Raw genomic sequence first — 23,493 nt, forward strand, 5'->3', positions numbered from 1 at the left:
GATTTTGTCCTGCTGTAGCTATTTTACTATCATTCCCCAGTTGCCTACAAGAAAAAGCTCAAGATCTTTGGCATTTTATTTAAGGCCTTCCTTGATTTGTAGCTTAGTTACTTCCTCATTGCCTCCCTACTTTACAGCTCCCTGCCCTTTCTTCTTTCTGCTTTGGGCATACAGAAACGTTTACATTTCTAAATGGAACACTCTGTCTCTCATTTTTATGTCTTTGCCTATTTGACTCTTTCTGACTGGAATTTCCTTTTTCTCCTTCTATTTGTCCTTCAAGACTTATATGAGGTGCCACCTTTTCTGTGATCTTTCTCCTTTATGCTCCTATAATTGTATGACATTATATCATATCACATGAAATTACTTTGTGTCCCTCCCTAACTAAACTGTAAGCCACTGGAAGAGCAGGGACCATGCGGTCCCAGCTTCCAGCATGGTACCTGCCATACGGTATAAATTGTGCTTGGATGGATAAATGAATTCAAGTCAGCAAATATGTCAGATGCTAGATGGTGCTAGACTCGGACCAGTAGGTGAGAATCAAAAATTAGGAAATAGGTTCTGTGTATAAAGGTTACAATGAACGGTTTATTCAATTCAAAAAAGAGGATTGAGATAAATTATTTTCTGAAATATTAATTGTATTGTTTGAGTGTGTTAGGCATACTCTTTGGCTGCATGTGAAAACTCAAATAAAACCAACTCAAATAAGTTAGTCATATATTTTTATATATGGAAGGATACTAGGCACATTGTGCTGCAAAGGTGAGGTTGTCACCTAGAGTTCAGGTTCTGTGGGAACTGGGGAAACTAGGGATGCGAATGTAGCCAGGTTTTTGCCCATCTCTTGGTCTATTCGCCTCATAACCCCATAGCAACTTACCCCTTTCAGCAGGGAAAATGTACAGAGACTAGTCCTGAGCCTCACAATACATAGCTTTGCTGCCAGAGAGACATTGATCATCTTCCCTAGTTCTGGTTCAAAAAGCCCTAGAGAAGAGTTCTGATAAGTTTGTTATGACAAGTACTTACCCTGGGCAAATCAACAATAGCAAGGAGAGCAGGGTCAGATAGAAATGATATGAGAAGAAGGGCATTCTCAATCCTTGCCACTCGAAGTGAGGTCCTCTGGTATCATTAGAAATGAAGAATCTTGGGCTCTGAATCTACTGAACCATAATCTGCATTTTAGCTAGCTCCCTAACTGATTACTTAAATTTGAGAAACACAGGACACATTGACTGGGAATAACTGCTCTCTATTTCTTTTGAGGTTGGGAATAGTAGCACTGGTTTTAAGTTGTAGGAGATGTTTCAAGGACATGCCTGCAAGACCATCCTGAGTATTTTCACATAAAATACAGTATTTTGAAAAGTTTTGGAATTTTCTTTTGAAGCAAATTTTACAGAGAAATATTATTCACTATTTTTTCTGGTATAGTTTGTCATATTTGTAAAGAAATAGACATTTCAACTTCCTTTACTGTCCCATTGTTTTTATAGTAAACTTACCTACTCTTATTGCATAGCCCAAAGACTAATTATTGGCTCCTGGAAATCCCCATTTCTATACCAGTGACCTGGTTTCTCCTTGGGCCCCACTCTTATTATGTTTTTGCCAGATGGTCCTAATTAAACAGTTGGACATTGACCATGATAACTCCTAGAGTGGCCCTATGGTGGTATCAACACACTTTCTGAGCTTGTATAACAGTAACCTATGTCAACCAGTCAACAAATATGAGACTCTGGGTCCTCAGTACTCAGGGCTGTGTCTAGTGATGTAGAGGCTCCTTCTGGAAGGAATAAAATGGAAGAATTCATTTGTACATCAAGCTAATAACAGGTTGTTGAATTTACCAATCTTCTAGAGCATTCTAGATGAGGTCTAAAGACTAAAGAAATAGATATCATTGAGCTTGGTTGAATTATTATATGACCTGAAATCTCATTGGCCTGGATTATTCCACTGGTACAGTAATTTTAAGGAATGTGGCTGGTTCTGTCTATGTGAAATCATTTCTTTTTCATTTTTCTGAAAGATAATGTTCCAAAGCAGCAACTCTCCATTTGATTTATATTGAAACTAGAGTAGCCAAGAGCCCTCTCCATTTGGTTCAAAGATTTACTGAAAGGCAACTGATTTTTTTTTTTTTTTTTTTTTTTTTTGCTCAGGAAGTAAGTCCCTGAGAGAACTTGGTTGGAATCAGCCCAACTTCAGATTAAGGACAATACAGGATTAATATTTGTAAAGTGCAAAATGCAATGCAAATTAAGGAACCAGTATGTAATTAGTTTTGCTGGCAAAATTTTCAATCCAGATCAGATTCTGAAACTATCTGGGGGATGATTTCCTAAAGTCTGGAATGGTGTCAGGTGAAAACACCCTAGTTGGCAGATGCTTTAGGCTGTGGTATAGGCAGTGCCAGCCAATCTGCTATTTCTTCTTATTATTTGCAGAGTATATGATAGCCTTGATTGTCTGTAATCGATCAGGAATAAATAATGTCACTGAAATTTCCAGATAACTGAAACCTAATCCATAGAGTTTGAAACTTAATTTTAACTGTTTTCATGCCTATCTTTCTAAAAGAAAATATATTATGTAGGATGTACTGATGATAGCTTAGGTGATGTAATGGGACCTGAGTGAATGCATGTGGCAAAAGTCTTTATGAATGCCCTCCCGTAGACACCAGGTTCATATAGTCTAAGTCTTTATCCAAAGAGTCAGATTTTATTGAGGCACACACATATTTTCACAGAGGTAAGTGCCATATTTTCAATTATTTGTAGTGATCAATATCAAATAAATGCATATGGTAATCAGTGATGGGGCAATGGAGTGGAGAAATCTCATTTACTTGGCATCTTCTCTGAGTGTTTCTTGGACTTGCCTCTCTGTGGCATCCTCTATTTAATGTTAGAATTACTTCAGCTGCAAACCTGGGGTCATCATGCTCCAAATCAACCTTGGTCTCCTCTGGAGACCACTACAATGTTCTGGGAAGTTTGCTAATCTCTGTGGAGGTGTGTGGTGTCCTGTGTATCTTTAACATGCAACAGGGGCCCCCGAAGGCAGAGATGTTGTCCTGTGCTGCAGAGCTGTAAGTTCTCCATTTTCCTCATTTCTGGCTCTGTTCTGTCTTCCCAGTGCTCATTCTTTGTTGCCACTTTGAATTTCTGGCATCACTCTTCTGATTTTTGTTTCTCAATATGCTTTGGCTTTTGTACTATGTAGATTGTTTCCTTTTTATGTGTAAAATCTTTGTTGTGATTATAAATAATATTTATTATATAAATTGGAAAACATTACAAGGTTTCAAGAAGGAAATTTTAATTACCTATTATTTTATATATACATACACTTTTTTTCTTAAACTATTAAGACTATACTGTGCATTCAATTTTGTAAACATTTTTAAACTGGGCATATTAGGGGCATCTGGGTGGCTCAGTCAGTTAAGCAGCCGACTTCGGCTCAGGTCATGATCTCACAGCTAGTGGGTTCAAGCCCCGCGTCAGGCTCTGTGCTGACAGGTCAGAGCCTGGAGCCTGCTTCAGATTCTGTGTCTCCTTCTCTGCCCCTTCCCCACTCATGGTCTGTCTCTCTCTCCTTCAAAAATAAATATTAACAAAATTAAAAAAAAAAAACAACTGTATATATTATAAACATTCTACCAAAAGACTTTCTTGGAATGAGGATGAAGTTGATGATGGAGGTGATAAGTAACTAATACTGACTTAGTGATTCTTCTGTGCCAGACCCTGTTCTAACTACTCTACTTGTATTCGTTCAGTTAATCTCCACATCAATCCTATGATAAGATTATTATTCCTACATTTCAGATAGAGAAGCTGTAGTACAGAGACGTAAGTAACTTGCCCAGTATTCCATAAGTGAATGGTTATATATTTTAAAGCATTTTTTATGTCAGTAAATTCTTTCATAAATCCCACTTGAAGTGATTGAGTAGAATTCCACCACATGAATAGCTCATACTTTACTATTATTGTTAGACATTGCAATTGTTTCCAGTTTGGGTATCATTCAGATAATGCTTCTATGAACATCTTTGTTGGCAATTTTAGTTCTTTCCTCATGATATATATCTGGACATAAACTGATGTTTCAAAGGGGTGAAGATATTTATGGCCCTTGGCGTTGCCAGTTGCTTTCTAGAAAAATAGTGCCCATTTATAGTTCATGAGGTGGTACATGAGAGTAAACACCTCATTGTACTTTATAAGCATTAACATTTAAAGATATCTTTGTTAGTTTGAAAAGTACGAATAGTGCTCCATATATGCTTTTAATTTAGTAGTATGGATTTTGTTGTTACCAATCAATGGGATTGCTCATAGCACACAGAAAACTAGGACTAGAAGATACCCTTATTCCCAGTTGAGGAAATTGAATGAACCAATCCATCCTAGTACTTAGGATCTTTGTTGTTCTTGGTTACCTTTGTCACAGCTTATTATTCAGAACTGCTAGTTCACTATCAGATATGCACATTTGATACATGAGTTCCTACAAATATCCAGTGAAACAGAGAAACAGTTCAAAGTACTGGACAACTAGGTTATGTTATATTAGCAAATTTGATCCACATACTGTCCAGTGTTAAAACAGAAAAACAAAACAAGCAAGCCAGGCAATGATCTCTGTACTTTAAGTTATTAGCAAATTTGATTGGCAGTCAATTCTAAGTTTTTTTAAATGTTTATTCATTTCTGAAAGACAGAGAGACAGAGCACAAGCAGGGGTGGGGTGGAGAGAGAGGGGGACACAGAATCCGAAGCAGGCTCCAGGTTCTGAGCTGTGATTGACAGTCAATTTTAAAGTTAATAGTTATGTTGAGAACAGTTTCTTGTAACAGTTTTGTGAGTCTGCAGGGGGGTTTCCCCTTATTTCCTGGTTCCTGGATATGTTGTAAGTGTAGATAAGGAAGGTACATAAAACATTGAATTAAATATAAAATGTTTCCTGTTTATGAAGCATTGGCTATAGGATTAAAAAGTTAGGTCTATAAAGGGAACATTTAAAAATTATTTTCTGAAAAGTAAAATGCATGAAAAACTGGTTAATGTGTGGTTTTAGTTATGTCAGATAAACTAAAATGCTGTTAAAGTTCCTTGTACTATTATTCTAGGAATATTTACTCATCTTGTCTGGGTCAGTTGCTTTAGTTCCAACTGTCTTCAATAATATAGGGACAGATCTATGAAAAGAGAAAGATGATTCAAAGGAATAGGACTGCCTGAGTTCTAAATGGTGACTTTGTCACTAACTAGCTGTGTGAACTTACTGAATTTGCTGGACCACTCTTTGCCTCTGCTTCCTCATTTATAAAATGTGGATAATAATATTACCAACCTCGTAAAGTTTCTGTGAAGAAAAATGAGATAATAGAGCAGAAGCTCTTAGAGCAGTATCTGGCACATAGTAAGTGCTAAATAAATGTTTGCTATCCTCATTATTACTATAAATAATAAGTATTCTTGGGTTTTTTTTTGTGTATTCTAATTATTACTAGAAGGAAAGTCACTTGCCTCCTCTCTCTTCATCAAGCTAATGTTTTATGCTTAGCAATAGTGTAATTGCAACTATGTTGCTGAAGCCAGCCTGCCAGTGAATCAGCCTGGAAGTTCTTGGCTATGGGGAAAAGAACTCTGTGAAGATATGAGGCTTTATAGTGTTGATCCAGTTCACACAACTAAGCTTCTGTTTCATGAGGAACTATGGTAAACTGATTAAAGAGGTTGGTCTCTAGATTTCAACTAACTCTGCTTAAATACTACTTAAGTCACTTATCAGTTGTTGCAGGAAACTTACTTAATTCTGAGCCTTAGTTGCCCATCTATATAGCCTTTTGATATGACATTTCTTCCCTTTAGAGGACCTTGCTCTGGCTCTTTGATGGCTGTGTCTCTCTCAGGTCTGGCATCACAGGCAAGATCTGTGTAGTCACATATCAGGGCCCTCTACTCAGAAAGGTCCTGTGCTTGGTTTAATGCTTTGCTGTAGTTGTCTTGAAATCCTTATTAATTTTGTCTTTGAGCTTATGTTTTGTAAGTGAAATCTGCTGGAACAATGGTTCATGCATTTAAGTAGAGGAAATACATGCACTATGTGTATCCAACATTCCTTGCCACCCAGTTTGCATAAAGCACTCACGATGTCTCGTAAGCATAGAACTTGGCTGGACCCACAATGCATTGGAGTTCAGTGAGACTCAAAGTGAGTACCAGGTGAGCATGTTACGTCTGCAATTGAGTAGGTGGTGCCCTGACAGTCCTGAGAGTCTGTACTTTCAGTTCAACCCAGAACTTTTCTTTGAACACAGAAAGAAGGCAATGATATTCTAAGAAACATAAACAACCAAGAAATTGTATTGTATTTTTTTCTTATTCTTGTTACTTCCCTTTATTAGCCAACTACTTATGTTGAAAATGGTGAGATAGAAGGAAAGGGAAAAATAGGGTAACCGTAGTTCCTTTTTCTTTTTGTCCTGCTTACTCACAGGTAAGTGAAAGGTGGAGAACATATATATAACAAGATGTGAAATAAAAACTGACTTGAGTCAGTTTTGTTCAGTGTTTTCACTGTTCTGGCAAGAATGAAATATACATGCATGTACAAGCTACAAAATACAAATTGTGTGTTCCACATACAAGTTAAGTGTTCTTACATTTGCATTTAGACCTCGCATTGTACAATATGAAAATGAATAGTAAAATTCATATATGTACTTTCAAATAGTGGTTTATCTTTATTTGGAATAACTTTAAATAACAAAAATATCACAGAAAGCTGAGAAAGACTATGGAAGAAAGGAAAAAGCTTTATATTTTAGGAACTTTTTAAAAGTTTATTTATTTATTTTGAGAGAGTGTGTGCGTTCACATGTATGCACAGAGCAGAGAGAAAGAAAGAGAGAGAGAATCCTAAGCAGGCTCCACACTGACAGCATGGGCTGATATGGAGCTTGACCTCACAAACTGGGAGATCATGGCCTAAGCCAAAATAAAAAATTGGGCGCTTAAGTGACTGAGTCACCCAGGTGCCCCTTAGTAGCTTTAATAACATTATTTTTTACTGCTGCTTGAACAAGGGGTATTGCATTTTCATGTTGCACTGAGTCCCCATAATTATGAAACTGGCCTGTTCTCTTTTTCTGGGGTAAAGAGTCCAGAGGGCCAAGGAATTATACCCATCCAGTGAATGACCCCCCTTCCCCACTTCTAAAACATGCTACTCATGCCTGAAACCTGAAATTCTCTGATTAGTTAATGGCCCTTCTTTCATGGTCTTTATGGCCCAGAACTGACTTGGGTGCAAGGATCAGTTCTCCCTAGGGCAGAGATTGCATCAAAGGTGTGTGCACTTCCAGGCTAAAGAGACGGATAAAGAGCAGCTATTGATATTGTGCATGGGCTTAAAGAGGCCATACCCATGAATGTGAGGTCCCTCAGGGTGAGGACTGGAGTTGGGAAGAGTAGGAAAAAAAGGGTTGCTTCATGGCCCATCTGTTCCTGGGCTGCCATGTTCCAGGATGACATTGTGAGGGTCCAGGAATGTTAACCCTGAATCTGGGTTTTGAAGTCATAATGACGGTATATTTGTGAAGATAGGGGATAAACACATTTTTTTATAGCTTGTTAGCCCAATTTGTAATATTTGCATATTTAGACATATTTTAGGTGGGTCATCAGTTTGTACTTAATATTAGGTCAGGACCTGGATGTGAATATGCAAAGCACTTAGTGCCTGACACTTAGTAAAATCCTAATAAATTATGGTTGTTATCAATATTAGGTAATATACCAAATGATGATGGGGATAATGTAATGCCTTCCCTCTTCTTGGCCATGGCCTTGAAACCCTATCATCTCTCCCTCCATCAGCGCTTCTTCCTCACCCCCTAAGCCAGTGGGGGTGATGGTGGTAATGCTAGTACTCTGCTTTCCAACCCCCAGATACTAAATGAAACCTTCCTCTAAATAGCCTGATTGTCTGGCTCCTCAAAGTATTGCTCTGGGTCCCATAGCTATGCCCTATGAGTAGGACTAACTACAGTCCTATGCCCGCTGGAATCACGCATGAGCTTGCTATGGCCACTAACAGTATAGATTGTGCTATACATTCTGCAGCTCTTCACGTGTGTTTTGGTTTTTTCTTTTTCTAATGGATTTGAAATTATTTTTGAAATTTAGGAAAAACTTATCTCTAGTAATAATTGAATAGGCTAAGAAGATCGATTTAACATTTTCCCCTTTTCATATTGCGTGCCAACAACTGGGTTAAATAGATTTTCTAAATTACAATAACTATGTTTTGCTTAGGCTTTCTAATTCAATGAATTTCCTGTCCTCATTATTTGGTTCTTACCTGGATTTTCATCTTTGACTATTTTGGTGAAATTTTACCGTAAGCTTCCTTGAACACTGTTTTATAGATTTGTCTTCTCTTTCTTAGTTTTAATCAATCCCTCAATGTTGAAAATGCTTGGACAGCATGTTCTTTGGAAAGGTTTTGGCATTTGCTCAAAAGTCTGAAGCCTTGTAGAATTATTTGAGAGGATGTAGAATTAATTCACTGAGGCCACACGTCAGGTAGTTTTTTTTAAGTATAATTTTAAAAACATAGTGCTTATATTCTCGTCCTTATTCTTTTGCTGATCTTGATATCACCAAGTAATTCATTGAGTAAATGAAAAGAATTTGATCCCCAGAGTCATTCCAGATTGCGTGTGGCAGTAGAGTTTGCCCAACATGAAAGATGGAATAATACTTGTAGAAATGGAAGTTTGATTAGGATTATTATGCTTATCTTTCTCTTGGTTTTCCCTCCTTATTTTATGCTTCTAGCCAGACATTATGAAAGTAGAAGTATCACTTCCTTTGGCAGATACCACACCACATGTGGACTGGCTACCACATCATGGGTTCTTAAAATAGATGCTTCCCCTGCCCCCATAGCAACTACATATTGTGCATTGTTAATTTCCCACTTGCTTGTTTATTGCCAGCTGCCTATAAACTCCTTGAGAGCAGAAACCCCACCTGGTTTGTTCACTGGTTGTATCCTTGGCATTTAATGCAGTGCTAGGGACATAATGTAGATACTTAAAAAAAATATTTGTTGAATGGGTAAATGAATGCCTCAAGCACACAGACAGTATGTTTAATGCAAAGCTAGAGATTTTCCAGGCAGGTGTGATAACAAGATAAGTAGAAGTAGATGAGGGAATTGAAGGGGTTTTCAAGGAAGGACTTGAAGTGACACACCATATAGGGGCTGTACAGCAAAGGAGATAATGGGCTGGGTAAAAAGAGGCAGTCAAGTAATGAGAGAGCATCATGAAATTGCAGAGACAGTTTAGGAGGATAGGAAGTGAGGAAGAGGGTTAAGAGCTTGTCCCAGAATAGGCTATTGTATTTTAAGATTTCATAGGTGGGGTTGTTCTATGCAATTATTAGGTCCAGATTGGACCTTAGAAGTATTAGGTCACACCACATGGAATTGCCAATCATTTTTTAATTTATAAAAAGGCACTTTCATGATTCAGACTAACAATTTGTTAAAGTTTAGTGGAGATCAGGTGAAGATCAAGGAATTTTGAGGTTAAGATATTGATTGACTCATTCATATAGATTATGATATCAGACAGAGAGATTTTAGGAGGCAAGGGGAAGAAAGATTGTTACCCAGGCACCTGTCTTGGGATTGGTAGGTGACAGTGAAGGAACAGAAATGGATGAAGGCTTTAAAAAACAAAACAAAACAAAAAAAAACACCATGAGACCAGAGGAGTAATGGCCTAGTTTGGAAGTTGCAAAGGGAGCTTAGAGAATACTTCTCCCCACCCATCCCTAGTTCTTGGGTACTGGGAGAAGTCTCTTCTAGAAGAAAGGGAGTCTTCCAAGAAGAGTTCAAGCTCAGTTAAGTAACAAAGGCGGAGAAAGCATTCACAAAGGAAGCAGAATGAAGCTGTGGCTCTACATGAAAAAAAATCTATGTAGGACACAGGCCTTTATTTGAAAGTTCTATGTTACCAGTGTCTTGGATATATTCACCAGATTTACCCACCCACTTAAGTGGCCTAGGAGAAACTAAAAAAACTAAGGTCATTTTGGGGTAATGATGGCATAAGGCAAAATTTTGGTACATTTTACCATGTATGACTCCAGATCTATTTTGCAACAAGCTTCCCTACATTCCCAGAGTACATAAGCATGTTTTCCTTTGCTCTTCTCTACTTTCTGCCTTATTTACATGCTGGCATTTACCTCCTTTCCTTAAGTAACATTATATATCCCTATGAAGTTCCCTTCTATATTCCATAGTATATTCCATTGAGTTTGTCCAAATGGGAAATTAAAATCTCAGTGAGTGACTTAGACATTTTCGAAGCTAAACCCTTAGTAGCCATGTTCCATGAGACTGCGTTGAAGACTTCAGACCCACTTTCCCACATGGGGCAGGTGAGTGGCCCTCTGGTCAGTCACGTGTCCCAGTTTGGTTTTATAACTGTTCAAAGAAACCTTCGAATTGACCTTCTGTCCGTTTGCTTGGCAGAGTACCTGAAAGTGCCCCTAATCAACAGTACTGAACTCTAGGACATTGGTGTGCTTCTAGCCTCAGAACGCTCTGCCATTCAATTACTATAACAAACTTGCATATAAGAACAATTTGGCATAGAAAATGGCCTAAAGGACATACAATCCATGTCTCCAAAATTTATCTTTGGAGCAAACTCAAGAGCTACTTGCTAGATTTGGGTTGTTTGGGTCAATGTAGAGTTGTCTTTCCTAAACAATGCTGGGGTATCACTCTATTGTAACACCACAGTGAAGTGTGATCACAGTGCAGGATGTTGTGACCAACACTATATTAAACTTGTTGCAATTATTATATGGATGCTGCTGAGGGCACAGCCCTTAATATCACGGTACCCTAATTTATTAAGCATCCATTGATGAAACTTCACATGGCTCCTCCTGAGCCTCTGGTGTGTTTTCCATTGTAGACTCTGTTAATTTTGTTACCCTGCAGGGCTCCTTTGTTCTGCCTGCTTGGAGGTTCAAAATGAAATGTGTGATCTGATTGTATCGATTGTATAGAATGTTATATTAGGCGTTGGATGTACTGAACCTTCCACTTGTTTTTATTATATACTTATTTCACTTCATTTAAAAATTTTCTTAATCTTTCTTATATATGTATTGGATGTGTCTCTGAAGTGCCTGAAATCCTATTTTGAAAGAAGGAAGATCTGTATAGAAATAAATTTGGGGCCTTCAGTCAGAGAGCCACCCACATCTTGAATTCGTCATGCTAATGAACTGAGAACTTGAAATACCTTTTACAAGGATACTTCCCCTTGAAGGCCCTGGAATTTGTGATTAGTTGTATGGAGGCTGCCACACTGCTAAGTTTATTTGGCTCCTTTTCCTTTTCCTCTCCTTTTCCTTTCATCTGTCATAACTTTCCCGACTTTATCCAGTTCTTCACATGGTCCTCAAAGTCCCTCTTCTGAAGCGTAGCTCTGATGATATCTGCCTCTTCATTAAAAACAAATCCTCAGATATTTTTTATTGCTTACAGGAAAGAGGCCAAATCTTACTCATTTGTTTGTACTCAGGACTTAGAATGGGCCTAGAATATAATAGGCAGCTGATGAACATTTGTTGAATGAATTATATTACATAAGATAATGCATATAAGCCATTAGTAGAGCATTTGTACAAAGCATACACAGTATAATTCATTTCTCAATCACTTTCCCTTCATATCAGGCTTGAACCCACTTTTCCCACTTCACGTCCTACCGCTGTGGCTTTAAGCATCACTGACTTGTAATTTCATGCACATAACATACATATCTATGCCTGTGGAGATTTCCTAATTCTACTATTTCTTTCTACAATGCAATCTCTTCTTGAAATGCATCCTTGCCAAAATTTAGGGAAAAGAATACACATTCCTGGTAATGTTGGTACTAACCTAGTTGGCCATTTCTGGCATCTTTCACGTGAAATTACATGTTCTTCTTAATTGGAAAAGCTCCTTAAAATGAACTAAAACATACTTTCATTAATAAATGCCTGAGCAATGATAAAACTTTTGGATTTGAATGGATAGTTTTTATTCATGCATAGCCAGTTGTTTAACATTTTATTTCATTATGTCGCCCTCTACAGGAAAGTTTAAAATACATTTTGGAAAATTTTATAATCAAAGAAAGGATGGATGATTTATTCATTTCATGAAAACTCAGCCCAAGGCTACTGACAGCTGCAATTCTCCTAGCCACTTCCACATAATTTTTAAAATGTGAAGGCCAGGAATGGTGCTGTTGACATTAATTTCAGGACAAGGAAGAGAAGGACTAGGTATCTCTGGAGGAATCTCGGGGGGGATAAACAAAGACACTCGTGCAATGTTAGAGATTTCTGACTTCAGGTTGGCCTTATCAACAGCCTGAACAGCAATGAAGAGATCTGTGCCATTTTCAAAAGTGATGTTTTCTGGTGTAAACACAAAGACTTCCTCAGAGTTGGCCTCCTTCGGGGTGAGATCAGATGTGTTCACTTGAATAGAATCATTGAACTTGTCTCTCAGATCAAGAATATTTGCACTTATTCTAATGATATACTTGTGAGCTGAAAAGAAAAAAAAAGTTTGTGGCATGTGATTCTCAAGTTGTAAAGAAGTTTAAAAGTCTATTAGAAACTATATCACCATCCCCTATGTTCCAATGAATAAATGTAATTGATGGTCCATATTTATAAGTATTAGTATACTTTTTACATTCTCATTTGTGTATCTTGACAGAGTGATAAATATAAAACTGGATCAGGCATGACCTAAAGCCTTGGTCCATATTTCTGTGCATGCTGCATGCACCTGACTGAGAAAGGAAGTTTTAAAATTACTGCTTATTGCTTTATTACTTATAGAGGAGATTTTGGTAGTGGTGGTTCTCAAACTTTAATGTGCATACAGAACACCCAGGGATCTTAAAATGCAGATTATGGTTCAGTAGGTCTGGTTGGGGACTGGGGTTCTACATTTCTAACAAGATTCATGTGATGCCCATGCTGCAATCCAAAGACTACACGGTGCAGCAAAAATCTAGTAGGTTTCTTCCAAAGGCCAGTTCTGCTCCTTAGTAATCTATGCTCCACTCCCAATCCTTTCCAGGAGTTGTTTCTAAAAATGGGGTTTATTAAAGGACAGCTTGGCAATATTTCAAAAACAAAACAAAACAAAAAACAAAACCCTAAGGATTGCCTGTTACTGGTTGAAGCCTCTTAAAACTTAAAGTACGCTAGTTTTTTGGGTTCCAAACCAATCATATTTAAAAATCCTAACCTTTCATTTCAGAGGACATTCAAGAGCCCTCTTGCCTTCTGCCTTCCACATGCATCACAACACACCCGCCTGCCTCACCTTCTTTTGCACCCCTGCGTGGCTGCTAAACTCCTTTACAGGGTGCATACCACATTCTGCTTACCTCTTCCATGATCATAATCGTCTCCAGGAGCTGTCCAAGTCAGATTAATAAATTTGTATCCGTGGATTTTTGCCTTAAGGTCAGTGATTTGGCAAGGTGGGAAGAGATCAGGTATGGGAGCCTGTGGGACACCAGAGGCCACAAATGAACCTCCTGAGGATGTTCTGCTGAAACACACTTGCTTGCTTTGAGGATCATTCTTATTAATTTCCGGTCTGGGTGGATTCCATTTTACTTCACCTGCATTATATTACATTATGTTATGTTATGTTACATTACATTGTAAGCATTGTATGACTATACTTCCTTCTCTTTGGTTATCAGAATGCCCTCTTGCTACTCTCCCCTTTGCCTTGTTTCCTCCCATACACAAAATTAATTTTAACTATTTGGTATAAAGATCCCAAATCAGGTTGCATCTGGGGAAAAAAAACAGAGAATCAGACATTTTCAGGAATAACAATTCTCATAATTTATTTTCATGACATTTGTCCTGGAATTGTTTCTCTTCCCATCTCTTTGTCTATCCTGATTTTACTCTTCCTCAGTCAGTTTAAATCCTACCTCTGTTTTAAGATTTTAAGAAATCTCTTGCACCTAGGTAATACTGTTGTTTTTATTATTTTTCCTATTTATTTGGTAATCATCTGGACTATCAAGAATTGCCTTGATTATTTATTCTATACATTTTTCTTTTCTCCATGTTCATGTTTTATCTTCCTTATTAGATTGCAGATTCTCATGAACTGTTTTATGTTGGGGTTCTAAAACGTTATGCTTTTGGAAGACTTCTTATTTTCTCATTGAATGCATGGGAAATTAGTGCATGAAGCAATCTCAATTTTTGTCACATTGTTGTTGAAAGGTTTTATAAAAGTAATCCTGGAATTCAACAAATACCCTGCCCTGCTCAGTCAGTAGGGTTCTCAGACTGTCTTTTCAATAAAAATATTCCATAATACCCTAACATGGCATTAGTCAGAATTTACTCTCTTATAAACTCTACTTCCTTAGCCCTTAAAATTTTTGTCTGTAGAGACAGATTGATTTTCATACCCATCAATCTCGTCTTGGGCAAAGATGAAGTGTATACGATAGCAAGTTCAGAGTTAGTATTCAATTTAACAATAGAGACTATCTCTCTTGGTATTAAGATTCATCAAAGGATAGAGGGAAAAACACTGACTTTCCAATGCCAGTCCAGGTCCTGCCACAGTTAGTTCTATCACAGTTAGACCAATAGTCTCCCTAGCCTCTGTTTCTCCATCTATAGAATGGGATAATTAGGAGAAAGTAATGTCCTAATGTGAGTAAAACACTGAGCATGAGGCTAGATATAGCCACCACACCGATCTCCCCTTGCCTTCTTCCCCTAACTCAGAAAGACGAACAAATGAAAATAAACTCAGGTGAAATATATAAAAGAGCTTTGGAAGCAATAGTGTCTTTTAAAGTGTTTTTTTTTTCTTTTCTGTGATCGCCTTTGCATCAGATACCACGTGTCCTAGAATCCTCCTTTTACTGAGCACACACCCAACCAAGTAAAGAGGACAGTGGGAAGCTACTCGGAGGAGCTGTTCTTATAATACACCAGCACCAACACACTCTGCCCAAGACAGAGTAGAAATTGATGGAAAACAGGTCCTGGAACCCATGAGGACTAGTCTTGGTCCCAGTTCCAGCTCTAGTCTAGAGGATGTGTTTATTACCAAAGGTGGTATAGGAATGTCTGTTTCTTGGTACATAATTTCCCCGCACGCTTGCATGTGGGCTCTGTGTGCTGGCTGGTTGTAGATTCATCTACTAGTCTCCCTGGTCTCAGCAAGAGAAAGGAGACAGTGGACTTGAGATACTGATATATATAATAAGCCCTAAATTTCCTTATTCTATGGAAAGGCCAATATCAGTGGAAAGAGCTTCATTAAAAAATATTTAAAAATGGGGCGCTTGGGTGGCTTAGTCAGTTGAGCATCCCACTTCAGCTTAGGTCATGATCTCAGGGTTTGTGAATTCGAGCCCTGCGTCGGGCTCTGTGCTGACAGCTCAGAGCCTGGACCCTGCTTCAGATACTGTGTCTCCTCCTCTCTCTGCCCCTCCCATGCTCATGCTCTGTCTCTCTCTGTCTCTTAATAATAAATAAATGTTAAAAAAATTAAAAACAAATGTTTTAAAATTTATTAAAAATAATAGCAAACATTTATTGAACATTACTATTTACCAGCAACAGCTTATTAGATGTATTTCCCTGTTTGTTCCTCACAGCCACCATATGAGGTGGTTACCATTATTATTCCTATTTTACAAGTGAGGAAAATGAAGCACAAAGAGATTAACTAAAATACTTTATTTGCTAGAGGGCTCTAATATGAACCCAGGCAGTTGAAAGCTACTTTCAATCTATTGGTTTTCAAGTGGAGGTTATTTTGCCTCTTAGAGGACAGTGGATGATGTCTGGAGACATTTTTGATTGCCATGACTGTGGGGGTTGCTTCTGATAACTAGTGAGTAGAGGGCAGAAATGCTAGTAAACATCCTACAATGCAAATGACAGCCCTCACAACAAAGAATTATGTGTCCCAAAATGTCAGTAGTTTTAATACTGAGAAACCCTGAAATTAAATTACACCATTCTCCTCACAGGCTTAATGGTTTTCTCTTGATCTCAAGCCTTTTACTCACGTCAGATGTGTTATTACAAACTTCTTACCATTCTCAATCCAGCCAGGTATGTACATGGCTCCATTCTGCTGGGGTATCAACCTCTGACTGGCTGCGTTTATTCCTCCAAGAGCCCACACTTTCACACTGTATCTACCATTTGCATCGTAAGCTGTAAAATACCTTGAATAGACGCCATCATCCTTAGTAGCATCAGCACCTTGACAGGGAAATGAAGGGATTAATGAATATCCTAAAGGCAGCTGGGCATTTGTATATTTCCAACTTATATGAAGGTTAAAATTTTTCAAAGCAAGGATAATGTCACACTATCTCCAAGAGAGTTTAGGATTTGACTGTGTTAAGAATGAGATCTACTTTTTCTTTGTGTGTGTGTGTGTAGCTTTATGTGTGTATATTTTGTCTTCCTGAATTGTTATCTTTCCTTTTGAAATCTGACATCATGCCGCGTGTCTCTGCTACATCCAACATAGCACCAGGTAACTATTCAATAAGTATCTTTTGAACTGAATTGAATTGCTGTACATTACTGGGGAGAAAAAAATGTTATATGATTATTTTTTTTAATTCATGACTTCTCACTAGGGTAGATTTAGGTAGGCAATTCATTTACAGAATTTGTTCTAGTAAGATTACTTGCAGCATAGTCATGTTCCTTCTAAAAAGAAATGTGGAATTCTCTTTCTCTCACTCTCTGTGTTAGATTCTTTAAAAAATAATGGACAATAATTTCACTTTGGGGGCAAGCTAATACAGAGTCTACATACACAGAGCAGTAACATATGACTGCATTTGAATTTATATCTGCTGTTTTCTAAATACGAAAGCCTCAGTTTCTTCATCTGTAATGTATGGTTTATATCTCAAAAGTGTGTGATGAAGATAAAAATGAAGATAACGTAAGATAGTTATTACTTTTCCTCCTTCCCTTTTAGGGAGTGTGCAATATCCTCTGACAACTCCCTAGAGTCTCTGAGTTTATTGAGCTTAAGCCACTAATGTGTTTGGCCTTTGTGGAAGCAAAAGGTAGGCCTGTCTTCATGTTGTCCAACATTTTAAAATATAGGAATTGTGGGGAAGCAGAGAGCTCTCCCAACCAGACCCCCAGTAGTGGACTCCCCGCTTCTAACTATCCTCATCAGACCATGCCCTCTTTCTGTTTTCTTGGTTGCTTTTTGGAAAAGAAAGATGTATTTTCCAATTTTTTGAATGGTTACCTGCTCCATTGTCCAATAATTCCAGGGTAACTGTTTTACCATTCACTGATTCTATTATGGCTGTGACAGTGGCCCTGAGGATCGGTGAGGCTCCTTGATGAATCTTTGCATAAACTGTCATAGCGCTAGGGAATTTCCCTGTGTTTTTGTTAATTTTAGAGGTCACTGTAATTGGAGGCACAGTAGCACTTGATGGACGGGAAGTGACAGTCAGAGTCAGGGTTTGTGAGCTTGCTTGCAGACTGTAACTCCAAATGCCAACCTAATCAAAACAAATGGAGACATTTCCAATTAATAACCATAGGTGACACAGACCTGACTTCAATGCCACCTATAGGAAAAGCTTATCTGATACAAGCATTTTACAAGCATATCGAAGAAGATCTTTGATATTCTGTCAGCCAAGGGAAACTTAGGTACATTTGGAATGACTACATGGTTCTCATCGTCAAGAAAATTGTAATTTGGGAAAATGAGGTCAGAAAGCTGTGTCCTTATCATTGCTTGGTTTCGAAAAAGCAGTATCAAATAATTGGGTTCCTGAAGTAGAGAAAATGTTTTTCATGATCCCATAGTTTCAAGGACCATTTTGCATCTTGACTCCTACGTAATTTGAAAGTTCTCCTTTTAGTACATGGAGAAAACATCACCAATTTCCTTTCTCTTGATTTGCTGTCATACTAATGAGACAGAGAATTAGATGGAGAATTTTCCGTGTTCTCCCTTTCATTCAATACTAACTCTCCTTTTAGCAACCATGCACATTTAAAAAGCTATGATTTTTAAGAGTCTCTTATGATTTGGCTCTCTTCCGCTCTAACCTCTTTTTTTTTCCTTCCCCTCTTAAAAACTGAGAACAAACTGAGGGTTGATGGGGGGTGGGAGGGAGGGGAGGGTGGGTGATGGGTGTTGAGGAGGGCACATTTTGGGATGAGCACTGGGTGTTGTATGGAAACCAATCCGACAATAAACTTCATATATTGAAAAAAATAAATAAATAAAAATGAGAATGTATTTCAAAAAATAAAAATAAAACAATAAATAAAAAGCTATGATTATTTTGTCCAAATGTGAGAAGGATAAAACCTGGCCCCATACCTTGGCAGTGCCTGGGATTTGGAGGTAGGCCATTTTGGTGTTTGCGTCCACTACAAAGCCATCCTGTTTCTTTTTACTAGGATCCCAGAGAAGGATTTTGGGAGGCTGTTTTGTCCAGGTGATGAGAAATAAAGTGTCTTTCCCCACAGTGCTGTCCACAAGCACTGTGCCGTTCATCCACTGATTGTTCTGGAGGGTTAATCCCTTACTCTCAAGCTGTTAAGAAAAACAACTCTTTACATACTGGAGAATAGAGCCCGCATCACACAGTCTCTTCCACTCTGCTTCCAGCTCTCAGTTGCCCCATTAAAAGCTTTCAGTGATGCCTGAGTTCTTGGTTTGGTACTTAGGCCTAGTCATGATTGAATTTTAAATTACCTTTCTTCCAATCTTAGCTTCCAAGATGTATATTCCTATACCCAAACCAGACTACTTCCCCAAATGACACTCATGAATCCATGACTCTGACTTTATTACACTCTGCTTTCCCTGGAAATCTGTATGTTAATCTCCTTTTGTTCAAGCTTTATCAATCCTCCAAAATTTGGTTCAAATGTCACTTTCTCTGTGAAACTTTTTCTGACGTCCATCTGACTTACTAGCTGAGAATAATCTCTCCCTCTTGTGAGTTCCCATAGAATCTTGATTCTATCAGTTCTTTGATATTCTCAGAGTGTGTTTTGCTTTATACCTACTAGTGTTTATACCTCATCTTGTTTACTAGACTATAAACTCTTAAGGGGACTGACTGGGACTTTTTTTTCCATCCACATATGGATCATTTGGATTGCAAATAATCAATTACTAGGTCAAGTGTTATTGCAGGCCCTGTGAAGATAAATGAAGTAAGTCAAGGGCCAAGGCAGATTTGCTGTTTGGAGCAGAATGAAGGAATGGTAGAGAAGGAACTGAGGTGGGGAAGACTTAACAGGACTTTTACAGAGAATGTGACCTCAAGGATTGTCTCCCAGATAATTATTTCTCATCCTTAAACTGATATCTATGAGAAGGCAGGGTGACCTGTGATGGGATCAGATTTTCTAATTTCATAGGTAGTTTTGATCTTGGATGTGGAGAAATTGAAGGGCTCTTGGATCTGATTTTTATGGCAGGTAGGTAAATGAGTTCTGCTCATTTCTCTATCTCTCTCCCCGTTAGGTTTCCAAAATACAAAAATAATGGTCAGAAACTGCCTGATTATGAACTTGTCCTTTCATCAGTTTAATTACTTTTTTTTCAGACACCATCCTCCAATTTCCAGACTGGACTCCTGAGTTTAATTTTTTGAATCTGAGCTAGGATTACCCAAATGAGTATAGTCTTCTCTAATTGAATAAATGCTACGCTGGTAGCCCAGAAAGCCTGTTGCTTCAAAATTTGTCATTATTTGGTTTTGACATTATAGTATTCCTTTACGTTTGTCCAAATTTTCACAATAAAATTGTGAAATCACGATGAAATTATCACAATAAAACTCATAATTCACACACATGTGAGTTCTGATTGTTCACTCTGAGGTTTAAAAATTCATAGGAGTAGCTTTTGAAACTATTCAAGGAAAACATTTAAAATACATTTGTTCTTTTCGTAAAAAATAGCCTCAAGACTTTTGAAAGAAAATTTGGTTTTCTTGAAATTTTAGAACCAGAAGGGTCCAAGAATGTTTTCTGGTTCATACCTGGCTGAGGTCCAGAAAGATGAAGTTCTTAACCCACAGTTATAGAGTCAATGGCAGGCCTGGGCCCAGGATCCAGGTGTCTTGACTGACATCATGGGCTTTTCACAGAACAAAACACTTTCCACCCATTATAAGAAAGTCTTGGCAAATATAAGGGGTTTGAGGTAATGGAAAAATAGAGCAAGTAATCCCCGAACACTTACTTGTTCCAGAAAATTTGTTTTAAGATGATCTACTGTGAAGAAAATTCTGACCCAATTATATTGCTATGGGTGCTTGTTAGCAGATGTTAAAAATGAATTCTTGGACCTATTATATTTTATGTTGCTGGTTTCCATGAGGAAGTCAGTTAGCATTGTTTCCAAACAAGTAAACACTAATTGCTTTGTTTAAATAAGTAGTGTTTTATTTTAGGAATAATGTCTAATGTCAGGCTGAAACTTCTATTTTTAATTTTAATCTACTACTAGAAGAATATAGTACTTAGGAGTTTTAACCATTAAACTCTCCATCTTGGCTATGATTATTTATAAACATGAAAAACCAAAGAGTAAAAATTCTGACCTGGATAGAGCGCTGGGAGTCAGCTCCATTTCCAGATGAAAGGGCTCCAAAAGCATCAATGAGGCCGTTGTTCTGAGCCTGATCTGAAGCATATGTCTGTAAACCTCCTAAAATGCAATTACATTATCAGAAGTTGTTTTCTAGAAAGCAAGTATTTGCAGCATTTTAGCTATTGTTAAGACAGCAGAATATGTGAAATATTTTGTTGCATTATTAAGGTATTAATTGAGCAATATCAAATAGGCATCCAGATGAACTCAGAAGCTGCTACTAATTTTTTAATCATACTAAATAATAGCTTTAGCAACATCTCAGTTGCCCAACTATGTCAATTATTTGTAAAGCAACCATGGATCTCTGATAGGTCAAAAATAATATCATAAAATTTCATGTTTTAAAAGTCATGCACTTTCATATAAGAGAATTCATTAAGCCTTATTCCAAGCCTATTGATTTATTCTTATTTTAGACATAATCCTAACAAGCTTCAATTTTGAGTTTTCCCCTAAATCATAAAACATGTATATGTAGCAACAGCAAGAAATAACAGCTGACAAAGAAGAGTTATAGAAAAGTGTAATATGTAGTAAAAAAAAAAAAAAAAACAAGATTATAAACCAGGTCTCGCAGTCTTGGGCTATTTAGAACATATGTAACTAAGATAGTTGATGTGAAAGTACTTTTAAACAATTAATGCCATCCAAAGTTTAAGGTAAGTATTTTGGTAATGTTCTTGGAACCTCACTCAGATACCCTTACCTAGACAAGTGAATCTCTCCCCAGCTGCTCTGAGTGTTAGCTGCTAATGGCAGATAGCTACCCCTTTGTCCAGAGAGTTGTCTTACCCAAAGGGGCTATACTTGCCAGAGAAATAACATGCCCCTTCACCTCCAACTTGCCTCAACTCTTCATAGCCACTGACTGATGGACACAGTGCTACAAAAGGTCAGCCCTTTTACCTCAAGATTGCACCAGGTGTGTGATGCAATTCCAGATCGAAAGCCCACTGTGGGCTTAGACTTCAGCTAGACTCTAAATCCATTTCTGTGCTTACGTCTTTCCCCTGCCCTATCCTACTTCCAATTCTCCTGTTCTCCTGAGGGCTCTCCTTCTATAACTCCCTGTCTCAGGCTCTGTTTCTAGGAAACCCAACTTAAGACAAGTAAGCAGTCTTAAGCAGATAGGAGCAAGCAGTCCTATCATTTTACCTGCCTCAGAAGGCAACTCACATAATAATTGATATGCATAATCCTGGCCCTAAGTTAAAAAAAAATGTGCCCATTTACTCTGCTAAAGAAGCCAGGCATATATGGAATCTATGTTAACCTTCTGTCTCTGTATGTGAGTTAGAAGCACAAAATATTAATGTCTTATGGAGAAACTGCATTGTTTTCTACATTTTCAGAGTGATTTTCTCTCTGTGTGGTTCAGTAGACCCTTTGCTCTACCTCTGCTACTCCTTATTAAAGTCTCTGCTTGGAGATCATCCTCCTGGAACCTTCTTTCCTCAATAAAGTCAAGGCTTTCTATTCTTTCTTTTTATTCAAGTGCTTTCTACCGCTAATATGGTACTTGTATCATGGTATTATGTGGTTAGTGGCTTGTCATCTGTCCCCCCTGGGTCTCTTAGCCAGCTGAAAACTGGAAGAGAGTGGTTCCTGGGTAACCTATTAGATTCTATCCAGTCCTCACAAAGTGTCTGGGAGGAGAGACCTGCATCCTAACTAGAGTGCTGTGCTGATTCCCATCTTCCTCCAGACTGCCCTAATCCTAGAACCAAGGCCTTAAAATAAATGGGTAGAGTTAGTTCTAATGGTCATTTGGGAGGAAGGGCAGGTAGTTGGTTACTAAGATTATCCCTCTCTCTATATATCCCACCCTTCTCCTTCTCCTCAGTTCACTGGAGCTTGCAGTGCAGTAGAAGCGGCAATTCAGTGGGATGCAGCAGGCCACTCTTCACCTGTCATTTTAGACAGCTCCTCTAGTTCTTTTGCTGCAGAGGGTCCTAGGGCGACTGTGTGGATGATGGCTCCGCTTTGTTTCACCTCGTTAAAGCATGAGCTTATCGTGTTATCCTCCCCATCAGTCAGTAGCACGATTTCAGATCCATCTGTTGAGTATTTCTTCCTAATAACCTGAGAACATAATTCAGGGCATGAGTTACCAGGGTGCCCAAGGTGTTGGGAAAACTGCATTTAAAGGGAATGAGAAGAGAAATTCCAGAGGCAATAAACGAGTGCCTGAGAATGGTCACATATCTTTCTATCTTGAAATGATTAATTTTAAATCAACAACTTTCATGGAACTTGACAGTAGTGTTTTCTCTTGGTTACCCTGCTATGGAGCAGGCTCCGTTAAGAGGGATACAAGACAGTTCTAGGGATGGACACCACTGTGGAAGCAGCAAAGGAGGTTTTTCTAGTTTCTTTCACATGATCTCTCCTTGACAGCTTTCAGAGGTCCCCAGATATTCTCAGAAACTACCTTCACTGAATGAGAATAATATTTTGGAGATATGAGACTCAGGGCAGATTTTAGCTTATAAAATGGTTGGCATTGGTTCTGACTGGTAAGTACCCGGGTCCCGTGAGTTGTTAATAGTTTTTAATATTCCCTCTAATAAAAACAAATAATTTCATTACTATTAACCCACAGTTCCTAGTTGTCTTATGACATCTACGTTTCAATCATTCCTTATGACACAGATTATAGCTTTTTACATTGTA

At 38.0% G+C, this 23,493-nt stretch overlaps 1 protein-coding gene across 1 annotated transcript in view; it reads right to left on the reverse strand.

Annotated features, from left to right (window-relative positions):
* Nucleotides 1-12,172: 12,172 nt before the first annotated feature.
* The window catches only part of CLCA1 (chloride channel accessory 1), a 30,783-nt gene continuing 19,462 nt past the window's right edge, over nucleotides 12,173-23,493 (reverse strand). Inside the window, exons 8-14 of the mRNA XM_019414043.2 lie at nucleotides 22,728-22,902; nucleotides 20,768-20,874; nucleotides 18,526-18,741; nucleotides 17,428-17,689; nucleotides 16,239-16,409; nucleotides 13,532-13,771; nucleotides 12,173-12,677 (exon numbers count right to left, since the gene is read on the reverse strand). Of these exons, the coding sequence (XP_019269588.2) occupies nucleotides 12,289-12,677; nucleotides 13,532-13,771; nucleotides 16,239-16,409; nucleotides 17,428-17,689; nucleotides 18,526-18,741; nucleotides 20,768-20,874; nucleotides 22,728-22,902 (1,560 nt within the window). The 3' untranslated portion in view covers nucleotides 12,173-12,288. The remainder of the gene's footprint in view (nucleotides 12,678-13,531; nucleotides 13,772-16,238; nucleotides 16,410-17,427; nucleotides 17,690-18,525; nucleotides 18,742-20,767; nucleotides 20,875-22,727; nucleotides 22,903-23,493) is intronic.

The sequence above is a fragment of the Panthera pardus genome, unplaced genomic scaffold (assembly GCF_024362965.1).
Source record: "Panthera pardus isolate Hobbes unplaced genomic scaffold, ASM2436296v1 HiC_scaffold_11, whole genome shotgun sequence".
Classification (NCBI taxonomy): Eukaryota; Metazoa; Chordata; class Mammalia; order Carnivora; family Felidae; genus Panthera; species Panthera pardus.